The following is a 22,781-nucleotide window of genomic DNA, read 5'->3' as shown; positions in this document are numbered from 1 at the left end:
GGTAATCGATCATCATCTTAGGAATTCCTGTTTGACCAAGTACCACCATCCATAGTGAAAACAGCGTTGCAACAAGGATAAGATCGTATTTGATCGCGAGTTTGATGAAGTCTGCTTCGGACGGAATCAATTTGTGACTAAATCCTACTTGTTTTATCGTTTTTGATAGAGAAGACAGTTGCGAAATCTTTGAAGAAAGTGAAGATAAAAGAGACATTGTTGGAATTGTGAGTGTGTTTGTAAGTAGAACTCTGAAAGAAAAACCTATTTTGGTGATGAGATGATGAAAGTACGTATAAGCTCTTAGTATATCTGCTGAAAAAGGAAATTTGCCTATTCTAACAAAGAAAAGCTAATTAATTTCTAAATTAAAGAATAGTCCTTGTTTTGTTGACCTGATTTGACCGGCTCAACCGGTTCGTAAAAATTATTGTGTTCCGGTTTAGTTAGTGTGAATTGAACAAGATTTAATCTTTTAATTCATTTATAATAGGTACTAGTGATTAGACTCCAACTGGCTTTCTTTAATCAAAACTTGTTATCCAAAAAAGATGAGAAAATCCGGAGGTTTCATAAAGACTAGAAGCAAAATTCCATAGATATCATAATGATCCTACTCAAAAACCCAAAACAGAGGAATTTGGTTGATAAGCTCTCTAAGAAACCACTTCACTTGGCAGCAGCGTGCTTGGCCTTGTTGTGAGACTCAAGTGCATTACCTGAGTTGAACGTCCTGCCATTAAAGATCAGCCAATAAGAAAATGTTATCACACGCATAAATATAAGCTGAGTGAAGAGAGAGTTGGATAAAGAGAGTGAGAGAGGCTCACTTCTTGCATGAACCACAGGAGACTTGACTGGCTGACTTTGGGCTCTGGTTTTTTCCACCCTTCTTCTTCTCATCTGTGCCAAAGAAAATAGGCAGGTTCAAATCACTACTTATGTTTCCCAAATTAAGTGACTAATAATGTAAAAGAATGGTTTGTATCTCTACCTGTTTTCTGAGGAGTAACTGCTACTTTAGCCTTCTTTGATGACACAGGTGTTTTGGGGGCTTCTTCATTTGCTCTCTTCTTGCTTGATACAGGCTTCTTAGGTGTAGGTGTCTCCTCTTCTTCCTCTGAATCCTCATCATCATCAACAACCATCTGCAAGAATCATGACACAAGAATGTCTCACTAAACATTTCTTGAAAAAAAACATGTCCCATCTCCACACTCAACAAAAGAGACAATTCAAACAGAAAGCTATACATATTACTGTAGTAAAACAAAGAGACAAATCACAGAAAGCTATAGAAAACTCACTCCATCAGCTGGCTTTGCATTCTTTGTCACTTGTGCAGGCTTGGCCTTTGGTTTTGCATTCCCTGCAAATGAAATTCATTATTTACCAAGTATCAAGACAACAAATCAAGACAGAAAGTAGTAGTCTCTGCCTAATGGCTAATATAAGTACCATTAGCGGTAATGGTGGCAGGGACTTCTTCAACCTCTTCCTCTTCCTCCTCTGAATCTGTCAAAACAAGATTTATAGTGATTCATTAGCAACCAAGCTAATATCACAGTCAGAAAGTGAATCAAAAGTTAGACTCACCAGAAAAGTCTTCTCCATCAGTGAAAACACACAATCGATTAAGAGTTAAGGAAATCACCATGGAAACAGAAATCAATAGAGAAACTATCTAAACCAAACTCAAAAGTTCCAATAAAAACATCATCAAAGGATATTTATCTGCAATGTTGGGAGATGTGTATCCAACAAAGTAAAGACTTCCTTTTCCCCAGTTGTGAGAAAGCTCAAACTCTTTCTCGAATACCAAATCACAGCAAAGCTGAGGGATGTTCTCAGTTGAAAGGTTTCCCATGACAAGTTTCTGGTCACCAACCTTTACATGTACAGACACAAACTCTTCCTTCTTGTTTTTACATTCTCCAAGTGATACCTACACACACACAAATCACAAAGAAAGTTCTAAGATTGTTACAATGAACCTTCAAAACTCTCAGAATCAAATCTAATTGTTACATTTGATACTAAACCTGAGAAACGTGGATAAGACTGTGTTCTTCAGGAGTCACTTTAACTGGCTTTCCTGGTTTAACTTCAATACCTGATTACATCATTTACAAACAAAATTCAAAATGAGTATTTTTAAAACAGCTTTAAGTTATTCCCTACCATACCATTTCCTATTACAATATATTTATTATCCAATCGATATTTCAACTTAAAAAGCCTAGATTAAGCTACAGCCACAAGAGAGCTCAAAAACAGATTATCCTAAAGAGGTTTTAGAAAAAACAACTGAGACACAAATCACTGATTAAACGACTCAAAAGAGAGAAGATTCTTACCCCAGAACTCCATAGCTAAGAATCGAGGTTGAAAAGTGTGAAAAAGATGGGATTTTTAGGGTTTATGACAGCTAAAGAAAGGAAGAAGAGAAGAAAGGGTTTCGAGAGAAGAGTATTTATAACAGAGAGAGTTTTAAGTTCTTTGGTCTTTCTTTAGGGTTCTTTTTGCGACTTCGAACCGAACCGAACCGAACCGAACCGAACCGGGAATCCGGTTTTTTCAGTTAAAGAGTCACCGAATAAAATTTGGTTTAAATCGGTTCGGTTATTGATTCGATTAATTCGGTTTTTCCCACTTTTAAGAACCAATCTCAACCGAATTCAATTGAATTTCACGAAATTTTACCAAATTCTTTTACATCCCTGCACTAACCGGCCTATAGAAATGATGTGATTGTCCTTCAATCTTATTTAAAGGACTACATATTTAGTAAGAGGGGGTTATTGGTTCTATGATTTTAATGGATTTGGAAATAAAAAAAAAATCATGTATTATTCAATCATTGATTTTAAAATACTTATCAAAATTATGCGTTATTGGTTCTATGATTTACAAATACTTGTTAAAATCTCATGTTATTCATTTAATGATTTGTTTTTGGATTTCAAAATCCACAATATGTTTTAAATGGATTTGTATGGATTTGAAAGTGTAAAATAGAAGGATTCAAATCCAAGGATAAAACATATTATTTCAAAATCCAGGTGGTTTGATTTTTAGAATTTACAATTCCATATGAATTTAGAAATCATCTCTCCAATAACAACTCCTAAAGGAGCAAACGTATTCTAATCAACATTTTCATCTCTGTCTTCATACCTTGACCTTAATATGGTTATCTTTCATTTCAGAAACTTGTGATTACTCCTGTGAAGAAAGAGCTGGGTCTTGTATTCAAGTGAAATCAAAAGAATGTGGTTAAATGACTAAAGTCTATTGTGTTAGTGTGTTACTGAAATAATGCTTCTTTGTCCCATGGTGATGGTTTACAATAAACCAACATGGTTGTCTTAATGTTTGTTAGTCGATGAAAGCAACTCTGGTATCCAAAACGGGAAGTGGAGTAGTTTTACGTGTGTACCCTGAAGAAAAACGTTAGCATCAAGAACTATATGGCATCAATCTCAAAAGAACCATTTGGGATTGGTCGGATTATATATAGTTTGTACGAGCGTTGTTTCAGCAAAAGGCCAAGCAAAGCAGGGGATGAACAGTTGATATGTGTTCTGTTTCCCTTCTCTTGTAACACCCATCAAGTGCATGGTTTTCCCCGCTTCTTCAGAACCAACGATTTGAGGAAACAGTCAAAGTTATTTCCCAGGAACTCGCTTCTGTTTGCATCTCATATAATATTGAAACCACTGGTACATAAACAGAATTACAAGTTCTTAAACTTTTGAAATGGATCGGAGCAGAGTGAGTGAAGACGTAGCTAAAGAGAGGTGTTCCACAATGTTTACCGTTTCAGCCCGCTCCGCATAGGAAGGCACGCTGTAAATCAAGAGACCCTTTGCTGCCCAAGTAGTTCTCAATATCGCCTAACCTAAGAAAGACAATGTCAAGAAGCTAATCAACACATTATAGGATGATTCTAATACCTTACTTGGGGAGAGAAGCAATAAGGAAACTGAAGCTTGAGACGCTCAAGTTAAGAGAGAGTCTAGACGCTGCCTGAAATGAGACCTGACCAGCTGACAAACTCATCCATTTTATCCTTTATATACTACAACAACATAACACTTCCATTAAGTGATAATTAATCCTTCTAGTTGTAAACTGATCAGGAGTGAAAGGACGGTAGAGAAGACTTGCAGAGCTAACAACAAAAAGGTAAGGTAAGGGAAATAGGGAATAACTCATGATTCTTAACAGAGAAAGGATTCTTATCCATGCAAATTCTTATGTTCAAAGAAAATACCAATCTTTTTCTATATCTTCAGTTAACTTTACTCAATGTATCAGTTTAGAATACATTATCATTTCACATGTGAATGACTGATACAATTATATTTTGTATGTAGTATTATTAGTATCGGTGTGAGCAGATTCCACTCACCTGCTACATTTATATAGTGTTTGTTTCTGTATTTATATAGATGTAAAGGTTATAAAAGAGTTTTATTTTTGTGATAAAGATTCCACGAAGTAAGTGGTGTCTTGTCCTTGTCGTTGCTAAAGAGATAAGGCTTTCGGGTTAGGGTTTGTCTCCTCAAGGCGTAGTAAGTGAGTGTCCCAAAATATGTGAGTTTATATAATCATGCCTAACGTATACATCAAATTATGATCCATCCTTCTTGATAGAATATATGGATCAAAGTAAGTTTTATAGATCTATGCAGTCAATAGAACTTTTATGACTTTTTTAGTGGTATTAGGCATGTAAATTAGGGTCAGGCCCAGCCTTAAAAACACCGGGCTCAGGCTTAAATATATATGTCCAGAAAAAATTGGGTTTTTCGGACTCAATCCGTTTGGGCAATAGGATTTTTCGGGCTTAGCCCGACCGGACTCAGGCCAGCCCGAAAAGCCCTTTAACAAATCTATTTGTACCTTTTTGTTAACATTTTTGTTTGATTGCAATATTTGATTAATAATTTATTGTAAATAAAGTTGTAAACTCTAATCCTAGTTTTTATATTTACTTAATTACCATACTTAATATTTTAAATTTTTTTATCTATGATGTTTTATATGAATTATATATTGGTTTATTTGGTTAAAGTATCGAAATTTTATTTAGTTTTAAACTTTTTCTATTAAATTAAGTTGTTTGTAGTGAATATAGATGAGTTATTAAATTTTTGATTGATTTGTTTTATAGTACACCTTCAAACACTATTTTTTAAGGCTTATAAGTTTAAATTTTTGATCGGTAAGATAAGCCCGAAAAGTCCTGTAATCCTGTTAGGGCCTGGCTCGGACTTTAAAATATAGGCTCGGAAATATTTCGGACCGGACTCAAACATATGCGGACTTTACGGATTTCGGGCCGGGCCAGCCCGATTGACACCCCTAGGAGGTACGCATATACGTTGTACCAAAGTTAGCAATTCCCGAAAACTTGCATGTTATCAAGTCATTGTTTGGTGTGCACAAGTCATGGAGTATCAATTAGACGAATAGAAGAAACTCTAACTATATTGATTTTAATTCTCAAGAAATACTCTAAAATACTAAGTTAATTAAGTTTTTATTTGAAAAGTATTATCACTATTGACTATTGTTTTGTATATTTTAGCCCAAAATACCACTACCACTAAAAATAATTTTTTAAGGATTTATAATTTAAAATTTTGGATTTGAGTTCAGGGTTTAATTAGCTTGTAGGTTTTAGGATTTAATTTTGAAGGTTTAGAGTTTAATTTTAGTTTTTTAGTACTTTTGGAAAATGTCTCTTTGTGGTATTTTTGACAAAAAAAAATAGTGATGATATTTTTGAAACAAAAACTTATTTTAGTGATATTTGAGAATTATGCTTAACTCGTTTTATTTTATTATGCATTGTTTTATTAATTAATTAATATTGAAGGTAATATTTTTAATGTATGTTTTGAAAATATTTATTATCTTCGATGCCATCAAAGCTAAATATTGCTAATAATATAGTATTCAGACTAATAGGCAAAATATATTTTTTCAAAATTGGACTGAGATTTTATCATTGAAGCAATTCAACTTAAAAACTTCATTTTAAATTATGTGCTCTCCTTAGATTCTTTGGTGGAGATGGTACCTAAAACGTCATCCCCATTGTTTGACACCAGTCAAAATATAAGATTTTTACCTATCAAAATGGTATGTTGTTTGTACTACCAATTAAACGTTGTGTATATTGTTTCGTTCTATCTCGTTGTTTTCGTCATCAAAGTGTGCTATTGTTTAGATGTCAACTTTTTTAATTTGCATTTACATTTTTCTTTTGGTACTGGTATGACATCGACATAAAAACAGAATAAATGGTGTAGAGAGGGAGAGTGACTATATAGCATTAAAGGACAGTCGTAGTGTTGCCACTTACGTAGGTTTTGCTGGTTTTGCTTACATGTGTTGTGCAATTTCGTCCACAACTTTTGTTATTTGTTAGATATACTGTATTTATAGTTTCTTTTTTCCGTTAAAGTATTTATAGTTGTTTGTTATGGTTTTAATTTCTTATTCAATGCTACTAATTACCTGCCAACGTTCCACCATTTTATTAAAAATATAGTTATATTTTTACACTACATATGAAAACATATTTTTCTTTGAATTTGTTGTTAATTTACCATCTTCAAAAAAAATATTTATTACTAATTTACCAACTTAACAAAATTCCAGACTTAATATCATCTTATAACTAGTGTTTAAATCTGATATATATTTAATATAGTATAATAACTATAAAGCAAAATATAGAAAAGAAAAAGAAAAAAGAAAAAAACAAAAAAGGTTGAACAGAGAATGGGAAGAGGGATGGGAAACAGCTGTCAAACAATGTCGGAAGAGTTGACTTAGATTGGAAAAACTCTGACAGAACAGGCAAGACTTTAGCATTAGTATGTCTAAGATTTTGGTTGGACCACACTTTTTCAATTATTTAGTGAAACTTGGCACTCACCCGAATTACAAAAGATTTCCTTGTCCCCCTTAAGTTTAGATATTGGCTCATATTAATCAACTTAAAATCATACTATCTCATTAACATTTTATAATTTCAATACAATAATATGTGATTTGTATACATTAGAATCAGTGTTGAGGACATAATTTGGCATTTGACGACATTTGTTAAGTCCCCATTTAATTTGATAGTTTGATTCAAATTTGAGATATTGAACTAAAAGAAAAAAAAACTTAACCAAAGTAAGAAAAAATATATAAAAAAAGGAATCTCAGATCGACTCGGTGTATATATATTCGGTATATGACTGTCACAAACTTCTTACTTTCTCTTTCTCTCTCAGCCGAAGAACATGAAGCAAACCTTGTGCCTTGTTTTGTGTGTTCTCTTCCTCATTTTATCAACAAGTTCGTCTGCAATTCGAAGAGGTATGTTGAATAAAGTAATGATTAAGTTCCTTAAAGTTTTTATTATCAGTAATACTAAATCATCTTCCTTAAACTCTCAATCTTAATATACATTCAGGAAAAGAGAATCCAGAGCTGAATCCAGTAGTCTCAGCTACATCGGTTGAAGAAGACTCATTTAATGTAAGTCCATCTAATTTTTTATCCCTAAGATAAATTGACAATTTGCTAACTTCTTTTTTTATTTTTTTGGTCTAAAACCATATATAACCACCTAAAAGATGCAGATGTATTGCCAAGAAATTTTTTGAAAGTTGATTTATTTTATTTTTCCTAATGATAAATCGTATCAATGTTTTACTGTTCCTAAACCGAAAACTTGAAAGAAACCAATATTTACTGACTTAACATGTAACTAAAGATAGTATGAGGAACTCAACGGTGTGTTTAATTTGTATTTCATCCTAATTGTACGAAAAAGTATCTTATAATTGCAAAATCATAGAAATTAAAGTTCTTTTTTTTTTTTTTTTTTGGTAAACTTAAATTAAAGTACTTAGTAATTATATGGAGAACCTTAACCTGTGAGTTTTTTTTTTTGTCTTTATAAAAATAGAAACTGATGGGGATGGATTATTGTGGAGAAGGAGATGAAGAATGTTTGAAGAGAAGGATGATGACGGAAGCTCACTTAGACTACATTTACACACAGCACCATAAGCACTGACATTATAATTAATTTGCCTACGTATATGTATGTTATGTGTTGATGTTACTTAGATATATAATAAGTATTGTATATGAGTCCTATGTGACAGAACAGCTCCAAGAAACCAATTTTTTGTTTTTAATTTCCTAGCTGAGTTTGTTTTATCAGCTCTCATGAAGATTTCAAAAATTCTAGGTAAAAACACATCTATCATGGGTTTATTTAGCAGGCCGTCGTTTGTTTATTCGTAAAGCCCATCATAAATTTATTGATCTGCCAGGTAGGAGAAAGCAATTTATTTTTTTTTTTTTTTGTGCACCGGAGAAAGCAACTAAACAAAGAAACCAATTTTTTGTTTATTCGTAAAGCAAATCTTTGTTTAGTTGCTTTCCAGTTAGACTTGGATGAAATCTCCGGTTTAAGGAACAGCTCCAAATGAAAGCCTGTTTCTTGGAGCTGTTCCTTAAAAATTGGTTTGTTGCTTTGTTCTAGGTTTTCAGTTCGACAATTATCAAGTTTCTGACTTAACAGGCTTTCATTTATTATTAAAAACTCTAAATTAAAAGGTACGTGTTGAAATCGCAGTAATGTTCAAGCCATCAACATTGTGCTTTTGCCACATTACAAAAATTAGTAGGCTTGATTCTACGGATTCTCTACTATTCGTGTGTAGTTTTCTTCTTACCCAAGAAAAGGAAAATGTCTTAGTTGAATCCATGATCGACTTTTATAAGGCTTCTTTTATGTTTTTTATAAGTAGCAGAAGACTTTCTGAGATGAGAGTCTGAAACAACTGGTAGTGGGAACAAACACCTCTGCTTTTTTTCCAACCACTACTGTAAATATTTAAAAACTAAAGAACTGATAGAGGGTTTATTTGTAAACAAACCCTTCCAAAAATAGGCGTATGCCGCTTAGCACAGAGAAGACACGGTATCTATATATCTATATATCTATATATACATTTTGCAACTACATTTAGCAAATAAATCCTGAACTTGCCAGCTATTTACAAGAATGTTATTAGTATTTAAATTTAATTTATAAAATTTAAACTAAAATATTAAAATGACTAACCGATTTTCCAAAATCGGAACTGATATTAAATATATTAATTACTGTTACAAATCTAATATTAAACACAATTTTCCATAAAACTCGGATCCTAATTTAATTAAGTTGTAATTTTAGAAACATAATTATTATACTTTCAAAAAAAAGAAAATATTTTCACTGTAGTAATTAAGTTATACATAACTATAGTAAGAGACTAAATAGTTTTGGAAACATAATAATTAACTTAGTTATTTTCAATTAACATATAACATTCAATTAATTTTACTAAAATGTCTTAATTCTGATTTTTTAAAATACGAAAATAATAAAAAGTTACATTCTCTAATATTAATATGAAATAGTTAAATTCACACAAAAATAATTGCATGTTTTCATAAAGATGACTTTCATTGATAAATACCAAAGCTGTTATTATAATTAGCTATTTTGGATTAAAATTGTTTTCTAGATTTGTTAATATCATAATTTTAAATTTTAAATTACAACATTAGCTATATTGGATGAAAATTATATTTTCTGACCCGCCTAGCATGACGGGTTTAGACTATAGAACCAACACTAAAACTATTAGTTTATCACATATATACTATAGATTTGTAATCATAGTTTAGAAAATTAACTTATAAATTATTTAGTATATGAACTACAAAATATTACACATATTATAACACATTCTTAATATTCAAAAACAAAATTAAATACACATAAAAATATAAAATAACATACCATATAGACATATACCTCTGTTTAATTCTAGAGAACAAAACAAATCTAGAATTTTATATTCTATCTAATAACAAATTTAATGTAATTAAGTTATAAATTTTATAAAAGTGTAAGAAAAGAAAAAAAATTGTACATAAAACTATAAATTAATTAGATAAAAGTTAATTAATTAAAAATTTGAAAACTAAATAAATTAAAAATTATTATTTAAAATATAATAATTTATATTTAGGCCTGCGGTACGGGTGAAATCCTAGTTCTTTAGTAAGAGGCGAAAGAGTAGTTCGCTTTGTCTTCACTGCACGGCTCCGTGAGTCTTTAAAACCAGTTCTTGGGTCATTATTTATACTACAGTTTACTTACTGTTCATGAGTCTTGATACCGATGTGGGATAATAGCAAATTAGTCCATACAATGCCTTTCTGAGTCTACTAACTAGATGTGAAGAAACTGATCACCCTGCGAAGGTGTAAACTAAACCCGACTCTAAATCTAGAATCGTTTTCCATTCATAAAAGCATTCCCCACATCTCACTGGAACCTAGTAATCAAGGGCTACAGTAAGAAAGTGATAAGCCGTATAGCGTCTACACTAGAGGGAAGTCACGTGTTCCTGCATCTTGAAGGAGGAAGAATCACGTGACTAGTCTGTTGTATATAAGCTTTGTTAGCCATTTTGTAGAGTTTATGCATTGTTTGTTGTATGTTGAGTGACGTATGTGTCGCTTAGGGAGATAGAGTTGATGAATCGGTGATGTGCCGGTGGCTCTATTCTTTGTAACAGTGCATCAGAAGTAATAGATAAGAGTTTACACATTGATTCTTATCAATTGGTGCGTTCGTGATCGAGATCGAAGTTATCGCAGAAGATTAGGTTTTCAAGCAATTTTGGGGTTTGTTGCAATCAACGGATTCGAAGATTGAAGATGGTGATGGAGCAAGTATTATCGCCGGAGTTATCGGCATCGGAACAAGTGGCGATTGAATTTTACGATCAATTGTCGGAGGTGAAAACAAGGATTCGTTCTTCTGAAGCTCGTATGGATTCAAAGATCGGCCTAAAAAAAGATTTCTTGATTCAATCCTTTCCGGGCAAAGAGACGGTACTTGAGGTTGGTGGTTTAAGCGAAGCAGAAGCTGCAAGATCACAAGATCGACTTAATCAGGTATCTTTCTTTTCTCTGGAACCTTGCCTTAGTGGCCTGGTATTAGAGACAACCTTCTCAAGAACGTAGAGATGGCAGTATTTGAAGGCTTTGGGATTTATGGTTGGATTGCGCTTGTTGAGCGTTTCTTTCGAATGGGTGGATACAACGATGCAGAGAAACTAGTCTTAGCTTCAGTGAGCTTGCAAGGAGAAGCATTGAGCTGGTACAACTTGGAAATTAACAGGAGTCAGTTTGAAAGTTGGGTTCAGTTTAAGTCGGGATTGATGCTGAAATTTGGCTCGAAGATTAGAGGACCAAGTATAAGTTTGTTTCGTATCAAACAGACAGGAACAATAGCGGAGTATATACAACGATTTGAGGATCTTTCATCACAAGTATCTGGGTTGGATGAGCAGAAACTTGAAGGGATTTTTTCTCAATGGGTTAACACGGGAAATGCAGGAGCTTGTTCATAAGCAAAAGCCACGTAATTTTCCGGAGATGATGGCTGTAGCTAGAGCTATGGAGTCATGTATAAAGAGAAAAGTTGTTAAAGAAGAATTGATGTTGGCCAGTAAAGAGAATAAGGAGATTCATGGATCTGATTATGTAGTGACTACGTTAAACGAATCAAGTCAAGAAGCAGGCTCACATAAGACTGGGTCAATATCAGATTCTGTGCAGAAGATTGAGGATTTTTCATCTCAGGTTAATGGGTTAGATGATCAGAAGTTAGAAGGGACATTGTTGAATGTATTAACACAAGGAATTATGAAAGGGAATAGAGATAACATGGTGAAAAAGATCGAGTTGCCAATTTTTCATGGATTATATCCATGTAGTTGGATAACACAGGTGGAAAGATTAATTCGCTCTGATCGACATACTGACATGGAGAAGATACAGTTGGTAACGCAGAAATTAAAGGGAGATGCTCTTAGTTGGTTCAAGAATGTGTCTTTCAAGAATTGGAAAGATTTCAAGTCAAAGTTGTATGTTCGATTTGGGAATTTGGCTCCAGTTACTCTGCAGCCATTGTCAGCTCTGAAACATGAGCCTCCCTTAGCCACAAAATCATTGGCAGAGACTGATTTGCATCAAGAACAGGAACCGCAGGGGGAAAATGCTGTCGATGGTGTGCTCCAACCACAAAAAAATGAGAATTTAATCTTTGCGGATCATCAAGATGCATCATTAACTTGTTCTCATGCAACAAGGGATCAATTTAAGTCACAACCGGGCCTTATTTTAGAAGATTTACACTCTGGTTTTAGCATTGATCTATTGAGAACTCAACAAAACGGGATATTAGTAGTTTTAAGTATCTCAGAAGTGGCGGATTACTACAAGGAGTCAGTAAGTATGATGGCAAAATCTTTTGTATATATCATATATTCGATAAGGTGTTTCTTAAAAGGCACAGTTTACAAAAGAAGCTGCAAAAAGAAGAGGGTTCAAGAACCTACAAGCACAAATGGAAATCTAAGGAACTACAAGCAGTCATGATAATTGGGAGTGATTCACGTGGAAGTGATGTTACATATGGCACCTGCTCTGCTGAAACTGTAGACAAGAGAGACTGTTTTTTAGTGTGGCATCGCTGGAGAAAGAAGAAACTGCAGAAGATTAACTTGGAACTATGGCTGTTGCACACTTTTCTTCACCATATTATACAAAGTTACACAAACTGGATCTGTTTTATATGGGGACAACATAGGCTCAGACTTTCCCAGGGCCTGGAACTAAACGGTGACACTACCATGGCCTCAGCGATTGCCGTCATTGGTTTCTATTGTCACAACACTTGCTACTACACAGCTTGAGGACAAGCAACAATTTTCAACTCTGCATTTCATGGAGCGGATCAATATATCTCAGTTCTGGCCAACTTTGAGAGTTTCTTCTTTAATTCGTTATCACATGAGTAGAAATTTACAGTGGGATGTTGATAGTGATGAACTTGAGCCAGCCGGACAAAAGAGGAGTCATGGTTACTCGATTTGGGAAATTCATAAAATACAAAAAGGGAAGTGTGTTAACGGGAGCATGTTTTCATTTATATTGGGCATGCCTTCTTATTCTTCTGTGTGGCATTGTTGGCAAATTAAAGAACTGCAACGTGAAGAGTACAACAGTGGTATTACATACAAGACTGCTATTGCGTGTTTTTGAGTGTTGAAACAGCGGACATGAGTGACTAATGTGCAGAAGCTTGAGGACAAGCTTTCTTCGAAGGGAGGGGTATTGATAAGCCGTATAGCGTCTACACTAGAAGGAAGTCACATGTTCCTGCATCTTGAAGGAGGAAGAATCACGTGACTAGTCTGTTGTATATAAGCTTTGTTAGCCATTTTGTAGAGTTTATGCATTGTTTGTTGTATGTTGAGTGACGTATGTATCGCTTAGGGAGATAGAGTTATGAATCGGTGATGTGCCGGTGGCTCTATTCTTTGTAACAGTGCATCGGAAGTAATAGATAAGAGTTTACACATTGATTCTTATCAGAAAGACAAGAGAAAGGTAAGATGCCGTGGTGATCTAAGCCGTCAACGAGCAATTTGTCTCAGTTGAATCCAAAGAAAGAGGGCGATATTTGATTGGGTGATCTGGGCTTTAAAGCCCGTTCGGATTAAACCCAATTATATTGTTTATGGATCATCATCAGCCATCTCGGAGCTATAGTGAGAGGAATGAATCCCATTCCCATGTTCGATAAGCTATAATCGAGATGCTCGTATCGTAATGCTAGGCTCGGCTCCTTATCTATTTTAGTAAAATTGTGGTTCAAGCTACGTTGAGAGACAATCGAACAAAAATGGACCAATATAATCGTTTTCTACTTCAAAACATTAGAAATGCTGAAGAAAATAAGTATATTACTCTTTTTGCTGTTATTACATAAGAATGTGGAAATCCACAAATCAATTTTCACAGGAAAGTTTGAAAATGTTGGACCAATGTGCTGCAAGACGTTTTCGGCTATGGATGCGAAATGTTGGCCAAAAATATTTCCGCTAAATCCGTTCTTCCCTCTTCTTAAAAGTGAATGTTCTCGCATCAATGGAGCCTGCTCCAACACACAAGTGAAGTAAACGCAAAAAAATCTTTAAATTTGGGTTATTCCTTATAGCTTTTACGTCCAATTCCTATCAGTCATGAAAGATATTCACGAGTATGGTTTGGTTGTTATCATTGTCCGTAACAATTTAAATTCAAGAAGCTAGCAATAGCATGATCTTTACAACTTTGATATCTATTTTCAAACTATTTTATTGTTAAAAAGTTTGCAGTTTCAAGTGCCAGTGACTAAAAATGAACTACAAAAGAGATTTCGAGAAATGAAAATTTTTCTACCTCTGTTGGTCACTTCGTCGAGCAGCTCATGTTCATTAGAAACTGTGAGGGAACAAAAAAAAAAGGAACCTGTCAGACCGCCGTGCGACCACCCCGGCAAGGTAGAACCGAGCCGAGTAACGATCCTCTACAGCACCGGATGCGTCCGAAGACAAATCGTGGCCGTTAATCACGCTCTGATCGCACGGTCATGGTTCATCAACCAGGGTTAAGGGCCTGTCTCCTTAAGGAGACAGAGGTACGAGCCTATAGAACAGATCCTGTTCAAGTAAGGTCGTGACCGAAGTTGCTCTCTCAAAGTCATATATACAACAAGTGTTTTTCTTAGATGAGCGATGTGGGATGTTTGTACTCTTGTAATGTGAATTCCATCGTAATAGTAGGTGACACGGGCCAAGGCCCACTTATTTATGTATAAATCCATCACTGGAGAGAAACTCCTAGTTCTTCTTTTATTTATTGTATTGATAGTAAATGTATTAACTATTAACGTTCCAAGATTTGTTACAATTGTGTTAATAGTTAATACTGTATATATAGAACCTACAGTATATAGAAATCTAATGTCAAACACAAGGAACATATATTGTGAGTTGTGACTCACTCTGTTTTTGCCGGATATCTAATTATCTCAATGAACAATTTAGTTAGCAAAGAACCTCAAGAAGAATAAATATATCTTTTCGTGGCGTGGGACACTCGTCCATATAATAAACGGAACGGTTCAATCTCAGTCACAAGACTCACAACTATGGAGTAAAAGAACATAACAAGACCAAGAAAACCCAACTTCAAGTTGTGAATGTACAAGGGATAATGATTTGTGAGGGATTTATGAGATAGGTATATTGTAGTTTTGGATATGTTTCTATGGTACCATGAACCTTGCATGATGCGTTGAACGGCTTCTCCTGAACTCGGGCATAGATATATTAGGGCTATTACCTTCTTTGATATGGGCTGTACCATCTGAAGGCTTTTCATCCACGAGTGATGTGTCCTCATGAGCATAAATCGCCCTGCGCGGTATATATAAATAAAGTTAACACTTGTTTGAGTATACGTAGTGAAAGATCTTTTGGAGTTCATAGTAACCTTAGTTTGTTGTTGAGGGAGCTTTTGGACACGTTTCTTTGGGAATTCTTCGATTTCAAGGGCGGTTCGTTGTCTGTCTCTGAGGAATCACTCTTGAGTGTTGAGTCTGATTTGTCACCGGCACAGAGGTCAGAGAACAGGCTGATACCCACGTCAAAGTTTTGAAATCTTGAGTGTATCACATTGTGGTTGTTGTTCCCCTTTTGGGTCTGATAATTTCCTACCTTTGCTTCAGAATCTGCCTCAGAACGTAAACTGATCCCAACGTCGAGTTTCTGAAACCTACCTGGCGATGATTGCTTTGCCTTGGCTTTACTGCTCTCGGCTCTGGTCTTCTTAACACCACCTTGACGTATATGAAGTGTATGCCTTATGAGCTCCTCCTCGATCTCAGGGAAGAGCTTTCGAGCACTTAACTTCTGATGATTGTGAAATGTCTCTGAAGTGATTTCTGCTGATGGGTTCAATGGAACAGTTGCAAAGGATTTGGCTACTGGTACTCTAGCTGGAAAAGGTGTTCTTGCAACCGGAAGGTTTTGAGTAACTTCGGGCTTATTCCTACTTTTAATGGCAGATCCTCTATCTGTGGATAGTGACCTCCTATTCGGACTCGGATTTAACCTTTCTTCTGCTAGATTCGGCATCCTCGGGCTTGCTTCTCTGTTTCTCAGTGCAGATGGAAACCCTGACTTTCTCTGCTTGCCAGTTGAGCAACTTCTGGTCTGCAAATGGCATTCACCAAACTGGTTAGATAATAGTCTCTATTTGCCAACTGATCAGTTATAAAGTAAAAAAAAGAAAACTAGTCTCTGAGTGGTTTCACCTCGTAGCTTCTGGTACTGTCGTTTGGCTGTGGACTTGCCTCAACCTTTGTTCCAGCCACGTTACCATTTCTTGGGAGATGGAAAGGAGAAACTGCTCTTGCTCTCTGACATTCAGTTGTGTTCCGAATGCTACCTGATCGCAATTGTTCCAGCTCTGCTTCCTTCTTCTCCATTGCCGATTTAAGGCTAGATATCTGCAAATGTGAAAGAAAAAACTGTTACCACATATTTATTTCCTTTTGTGCAACGAAAATTTAAACGGGTGCCATATGTATATACCTCATCCTTAAGATCTCGAATTTCACCGGTTTCCTTGTTTGATCGAGCTGCTCCAAGTTCAATAGATGCAACCCTTTGGGCAAACTTAAGGGTACTGATAGTCTCTCCTACCGCGTTAACTTCAGGGTTAATATGCACAAACATTAAAGTTTTGGCTTGACCACCTGCACATAGTTTCATAGATGAGAGATGAAGCTACAAAAGAAAACAAAACTGAACTGGTGTAAACGAAAATGACTTGCAAAACCTTGTCTTAGTGTTTACCTAAGGAGTCCTGCAAAACTTGTGTAAGCTTGCTATTTCTGTAGGGAATGTGGGAACTCTTTTGTGCAAGTGCATAGATGACATCTCCTAGTGCAGACAACGATTTGTTTATGTGTTGAGCTTCTTTGAGTCTCTCGCCTACAGCTTCAGATTTCTCTACTCTTTCACTTCCAGCCAAATCCACTAGATGAAGGCAGCCTCTTAAAATGGATCCTGAGGCCAATTCTTTACCTTGGACGTGAACGGTCAATACACTGCAGTTGAATATAAGCAGTTCAACGACAATTACATGATCATAGGAACAGTTTAGAGCTTGAATTACGAAATTGAACTAAAAAGAATTACCTATGAGAACGGCTGCTCCTCTCATTCAAAGCAGTAGCGCCCACTGCACGATTCTTTTGGCCAATCCTCATCAAATCAAGAACATCTCGAGTATTAGAAACTGGAATCAAGCTTGCGTCCGGTACATTAAGGCCATTGAGTTGAGAATTATTGCGTATATCTAATGTGAGAAGCTGGTCAAGGATTACGGGACTCTCAGAGGAAAAAATCGAGAAGAATATGTTAATATATGAATAGAACTCAAGAACTCTTCATTATAAAGTATATGAAAGGATATCTTCTAGAGGAACCATCACTGACTAGTAAGTCTCTAACTTGTTCATTATAAATTTCGATCATTTGGACTCCAATTTCATAAGTCACCACATGTGTTCTTGCATTTGAAAGCTGGAAGAGATCACGTAGAGCTCGGTAGTTCACGCCCCAAGTAGTCTCAGTCATCAGATCTGGCCCACTCTGTAAGAAAAAAAATAGAGATAAACCATTCAATGTCCAAGGAAAAATAAGAAATTAAAATGTCTGATGGTTTATGGGAGTAACTGTGCTAGCTCATATGGTCATACCATTGTATATGTTTTCCCTGAACCAGTTTGCCCATACGCGAAGATACAAACATTGAATCCGTCGAGGACAGACCTTATTACCGGTTGAGTGTCAATGTAGATTTGCTCTGGTAAGTAAACAACCAAATATCAGTATGATAGACAATAGACAAGAAAGCATCATGAAAATAGTTTGGTGGTGCAAAAGCAACCAATACTAAGCTAAGTCATAAATAACAAAAGTCTCAAAATATCTTAGTGAAAATTAAAATACACTTGTAGATGAGAACATCGATGGAATAACAAAACATAAAACATACCTTGTGAGACATTCTGTCGAAATACTTTGTTGAAGGCAAAGATTTTTCGTGCATTATTTTCCTGCTTGAAAGGATTATTAATTATAATATTACCATTTTCTCCAATATAATCCACAGTTGATTGCATATCTTTTTGTTCTTGCAAGAAAGGTCTGACTCTGCAGTAGACTCTAATGGTCCCTATAGTACATCGAACCATAAGTCAATACACTAAAGACCTACTAAACATCAAATGCAAGGATTTAGTAGGTGGTACCTTTGAGATCTTGGACCTCATTGTAAAGTAAGCGATTTTCCTCCAGAACCTTGTGGTAAGCAGAAGATGTAACTTCCATGGATTTAACGTGATGAACTGCCATAGAGGGTAATGATGATTTATCATGTAATTTTTTTACCACCAAAAAGATGAAATTTGGGTTAAGAGAAATTTCATTACCTATTCTTTGAAGTTCTTCCTGCCATTCTGACTGCATCTGTTCAACTTGGCATCTTGTTTCCACAAAATTTGATTTTACTTCCTACATGAGTGTAACGAAGAAATGAATCCATCTCATAACAAAAAGTTTCTCATACCATTCGAGAATTAACCAAAAGAAAAGGTTCAAAACTCAAGAAGCTCAAAAATTCTAGTATTGCAAGAGAATTGTAAATTCTGACCTCCAGTTCTTTCTGTTGAACACCAATAGCATCTGCATGACCAGGAGAAAACTCGCGGATGCTTGGTCTAATAAACTCTAGCTTTCCGCCACATTTACAAAACTTTGAAAACTCCTTTTTCACCAGATCTTTTCTGTGCTGAAGATATCTGAAGACTGCTTCTAGAAACCCTGACCTTGATAGATCTCCATTATCACATTTCAGTATCTTCTTTAGAAACGAGCCCAGCTGCAAGTATACCATAAACTAATTATAAACCCCAGAGAATTGTCTTAACATTACAAAAAAAAAAGAATCCATGAAGTATGTATATGAAAAGTGAGTAGTACCTGAGTCCCCTGAGAAACTAGTATTGCAGAGAAATCCTTAACTACCCTGTTGAGCAAGCTATCGATCACCTATAAACGTAATGAAGAAGTGAAACAGAGATCATCCTTCTAATCTTTATAAAAAAATGATTCACCAGGAATGAAATGTATCATTGTTGCATAACTAAATACAGAGTAACAGAGCAACCAAACATAACTTAAACATGTCTTACCTACCATTTCATTTAAAGGCAGATCATTAGACCCATCACTCTCTTTGATATAAGCCTGTAGAAGCTGAAGCGCGAAATGATCAAAAAGAAAAGCCATGGAGATTGCAGTTTCAGATTCCTCAGTCGAGATCTCATTAGAAAGGTGAAGAAAATCCAAAAGCTGGTCATACTGAGAAGAAGACTCAGATTCATCCAAAGATACAGACTCATCAGTAGTGGTGCTTTCACTACCAATCCCATACTGCTGCCGCGGAGAACTACCTTTTGGATTGAATGAAACAATCCTCACAGTCCCTCCATACCTCCATACTCCCACTCCACCAGCTTGTTTCCACTCGTAAAACCCTTTCAAACACAAAATGCAATCTACTACCTTGTTCGATGATCCTCCCTGCACAACAAAAAAAAGTAACAATCTTTCACCACATAATCATTCTCTCGGGAATTTCATCGAACACAACATATGCGTACGATCGATAGCCAAAACATAAAGTTTAATCTACATGATTTGATGATAAAAATAGAACCTTTTCGAGATCAGAAGCTCCAAATGTTAAAAGCTGCATATCCTCTACAGCTTTAAGAAAGTTCCTCATGTTCTCAAAATATTGAATTGCGGATTGAGCCGCTCCGTCGGCGTACTGTATAGCTTGCGTAATCGGATTCTCCACCACCTGATTCAGTAATCACAGGAACGTAAACCCTAGACCGTTGCATTGGAGGAGTAAGAAAAGATTAGAAAAAAAAAATCGGACCTTTAGAACGGAGCCGGGATTGACTTTGTTGAGGACGTTGCAGAGAATGAGTCCGTTGCGGAGGGCGACGGAGAATTCGTCTTCCGACGGTTTTTCCGGCAGTGTCTCCACTGCGCCTTGGTCCATTTGTCTCAGCCATGCCACCGCTTGGTACCTTCTCACAGCTTTTGAATTTTTTTTGACAATTCACAGACACAAACACATTAATTTATTAGTGTTTCTCGGAAAATGGAAAAAGAAACTTGACGCGGGAAATGAATTGGGCTCAGATAGTGAGTGAAAGCCCAATTATCTATCTTAGGTTCTTAATGGACTTCAGAAGAGTCCACATTTCATTATTTATTTCTAGGGAACCAAACCAAACAAAACGGAAACCGATATTTTTTTGTTTTTTTTCTTCTAAACAAACCAAAATTTTATTATAATTAACTAGAAATGTCACTGAAATTTTTATACGGGATCATCTGAACCAAATCCAAAGTTTATTTTGCTTTATAAATTTTGTTTTGTTTGTTCCTTGTTATAAAAAGTTTGAAGTAGTTTTTGGGAGACGATACAAAATTTGAAAAGTAGAAACATTTGACTATAGATTATATTGATACGTCGTAACGTATTACGTAAATGTATATCCACCAAACATAAAGTAATAATAGTTGTGCCGTTGTGGTGGGTTACCCTCTAATGAAAGCCATTTTCATAAAGCAATTTCTAAACGACTTTCTCTAATTCAAATCCAACGTATTTTTTTTTTTTTGAATCACAAAGCTAATTAACAATATGGTCCATCTTCGACTTCTTTTTTCTTTACTTTATATGATTTTTTAATCTTTCATATTCAACAGTTTATAAAGAAAAATAAAATAAAAGAAAAAAACAAAGAAATGATGAGACAAACCTGTTTCTTCAGCTTTTCGTTGTGCAAGCTCATAATCTCCATTGCTTGTGGACGACACCACCAAACCTTTTAATCCTCTCATTACTTCTTGTGGCATTTTTTCACCTTTCTTCTTTGATTGTCTTTTTTTGCTGTTGAGTTAATTTATTACTTCGACCTTCCACAAGATTGTACTATAGTAATTTCTGAAAACACGGTTTCATCAATATACATTTCTCAAGTTTAATCCATTTTGCATTTTACACAGAAATATTTTTTTTTTTGGAGGCAAACCATATGCTGACGTCATAGATAATATTGAGTGAGAAGACCACATTGTAATTAAATAAAATAATGTAAAATAATCAAATATGTAATCCATTAATGAAGAAGTGATAGATCTCTATTATCTCTATAATTTGGTTGACTAATTTTCACATAAGAAAATGATTATCAACCATTTCTGACAGCAAGATCAGGAATTCAACAAAATATATCGATGATTCAAACTAGATTTTGAAGAAGTGGGAGTAGAGAGAACTTGTACGAACCTTAATTAGAAGAATAGAACATGAAGGGAGGAGCCAATCTATGGATGATGTTGAACCAAAACAAGAACTTGGGACGATGAGCTATTGGATGTCGTAACTTCTAAGATGAGATAGAGAGAGTGAGAGAGAAGAAACGAGAGATTTGTGTAAAGGAGAAATCAAGAGTTGATTAGCTGCCTTTTGCACCTTTGTGTATTTTTTTATAACGGGCAGAAGATAGGGAAAGAGAGACGTGTGTAGAGAAAATCAAGTGTTGTTGGTTCACTTGCCTTTTGCTAATTTATTCCGTTTTTTATTTACCCCTTAAAACGTCAAAGCGTATTTCTACTATTTATCGGGATGCATAACACTATACTACTAATTTATTAGTATCTTTCACAAATAGTGTTGTATAATGTTAAAACTTGTGAATAATTTTTATATATATATAAAATGTCATAAAAAATGTTTGTTTAATTTGGAAAGTTCCAACCCTTCTTCCAAAGAAACCTTATTATATATTTCTTTAGCCCTCTTTATCACAAATCGCTAAAACCCAAATTGGTCACTGGATCACTTCTTAACTAGATCCAATACTAAATATCTTTTTTTTTTATATCCATATATTTTTTCAATCCACCAAGGCACCAACTAATCACATCTTTTTAGTTCTTATATAAGCGCCACATAATTGTCAGAAAATACCTCTATTTTGGTGTTTCAAGAACCAATGTGACCGTACGTGGACAAAAGAAAAACAATGTGACAAACTGACAATGTTATGTCTGTAAAGATACTTTGTTTTAAAAAAAAAGATACTTTGTTTCATCCTAAAACCAGCGTAAAGAACCAAATTACATACTCCTCATTGCTCATCAAATCGCCTACCATACGCACTAAAGATCCAATAACGATATATTGTTCGATGAAATTACCATCCAACAAACAAACTTCAATCGTTTTCTACAGATTTGAAAACCTGACTGGAAAAAATTCACCTTACGTTTTAATATATTTGTCGGACATGAATGGTATAGTAAGTGTACATACATTACTTTTTTATGGTGGTGAATTGTAATCACTGGTTAAAACGTAAAACCCACTCCTCTTCTTGCAGATTATGAGATGGTTGACCTTTAAAGTATTAAAAGACAACACGTGGCGACCATCCGTAGGAGTCAGCTAATGAAAATTCTAGTCGTACGTCGGCCCACCTGATACCTCACTAAACAGCATGATATGCCCTAAAACAATTCCGCCCTTTTCAATTTTCATCTTCATATTATAACTTTTGTATATTTTGCTTTCATCATCGTATTTTAGTTTATATATGTGTGACTTTGGAATCAATTTATACATATATGCGACTTTGGAAT

General features: G+C 35.0%; 3 protein-coding genes, 1 long non-coding RNA gene and 1 other non-coding gene across 8 annotated transcripts; 1 reads left to right on the top strand and 4 right to left on the bottom strand.

The window, feature by feature from the left end:
* Positions 1–503: 503 nt before the first annotated feature.
* On the bottom strand, positions 504–2,480 carry LOC104780324 (histone deacetylase HDT1). Its single transcript, XM_010504822.3, has 9 exons — positions 2,358–2,480; positions 2,043–2,113; positions 1,731–1,945; positions 1,597–1,616; positions 1,459–1,515; positions 1,308–1,369; positions 995–1,148; positions 831–903; positions 504–733 (listed from the first exon to the last, which is right to left on the bottom strand). The coding sequence occupies exons 1-9, from the start codon at positions 2,368–2,370 to the stop codon at positions 670–672; spliced, it is 729 nt and encodes a 242-aa protein (XP_010503124.2). The 5' UTR covers positions 2,371–2,480; the 3' UTR covers positions 504–669.
* A 543-nt stretch (positions 2,481–3,023) lies between these two features.
* LOC147945818 (uncharacterized) lies at positions 3,024–4,416 on the bottom strand. The gene is made up of 2 exons (XR_015596764.1): positions 3,819–4,416; positions 3,024–3,719 (listed from the first exon to the last, which is right to left on the bottom strand). It is a non-coding gene; the product is annotated as an uncharacterized LOC147945818 (long non-coding RNA).
* Positions 4,417–6,999: 2,583 nt separating this feature from the next.
* On the top strand, positions 7,000–8,216 carry LOC104780323 (putative phytosulfokines 6). The gene is made up of 3 exons (XM_010504821.3): positions 7,000–7,386; positions 7,484–7,548; positions 7,982–8,216. Exons 1-3 carry the CDS (start codon positions 7,311–7,313, stop codon positions 8,090–8,092), a joined length of 252 nt encoding a protein of 83 aa, XP_010503123.2. The 5' UTR covers positions 7,000–7,310; the 3' UTR covers positions 8,093–8,216.
* A 6,229-nt stretch (positions 8,217–14,445) lies between these two features.
* LOC147945817 (small nucleolar RNA U3) lies at positions 14,446–14,657 on the bottom strand. Its single transcript, XR_015597997.1, has one exon. It is a non-coding gene; the product is annotated as a small nucleolar RNA U3 (small nucleolar RNA).
* Positions 14,658–15,026: 369 nt separating this feature from the next.
* On the bottom strand, positions 15,027–21,901 carry LOC104780322 (kinesin-like protein KIN-14F). 4 transcript variants are annotated; one of them, XM_010504820.3, is made up of 18 exons: positions 21,427–21,901; positions 20,897–21,027; positions 20,002–20,165; positions 19,774–19,920; positions 19,251–19,637; positions 19,035–19,103; positions 18,706–18,933; positions 18,485–18,566; positions 18,305–18,400; positions 18,049–18,228; positions 17,750–17,856; positions 17,464–17,642; positions 17,187–17,351; positions 16,842–17,095; positions 16,578–16,741; positions 16,298–16,492; positions 15,475–16,196; positions 15,027–15,398 (listed from the first exon to the last, which is right to left on the bottom strand). In XM_010504820.3, exons 2-18 carry the CDS (start codon positions 20,991–20,993, stop codon positions 15,248–15,250), a joined length of 3,387 nt encoding a protein of 1,128 aa, XP_010503122.1. In that variant the 5' UTR covers positions 20,994–21,027; positions 21,427–21,901; the 3' UTR covers positions 15,027–15,247. The 4 variants fall into 4 exon arrangements, with proteins under 4 accessions (XP_010503122.1, XP_010503121.1, XP_087366347.1 ...); XM_010504819.3 differs by having other exon boundaries at positions 20,897–21,081; positions 21,427–21,731; XM_087510221.1 differs by having other exon boundaries at positions 17,187–17,380; positions 17,487–17,642; positions 21,427–21,703.
* Positions 21,902–22,781: the final 880 nt, after the last annotated feature.

This window comes from Camelina sativa, chromosome 4 (assembly GCF_030686135.1).
Source record: "Camelina sativa cultivar CO46 ecotype springtype chromosome 4, ASM3068613v1".
In the NCBI taxonomy this organism is placed as follows: Eukaryota; Viridiplantae; Streptophyta; class Magnoliopsida; order Brassicales; family Brassicaceae; genus Camelina; species Camelina sativa.
Note: the sequence above shows the minus strand (reverse complement) of the source record. Positions and strands in the feature narration are given on the sequence as shown.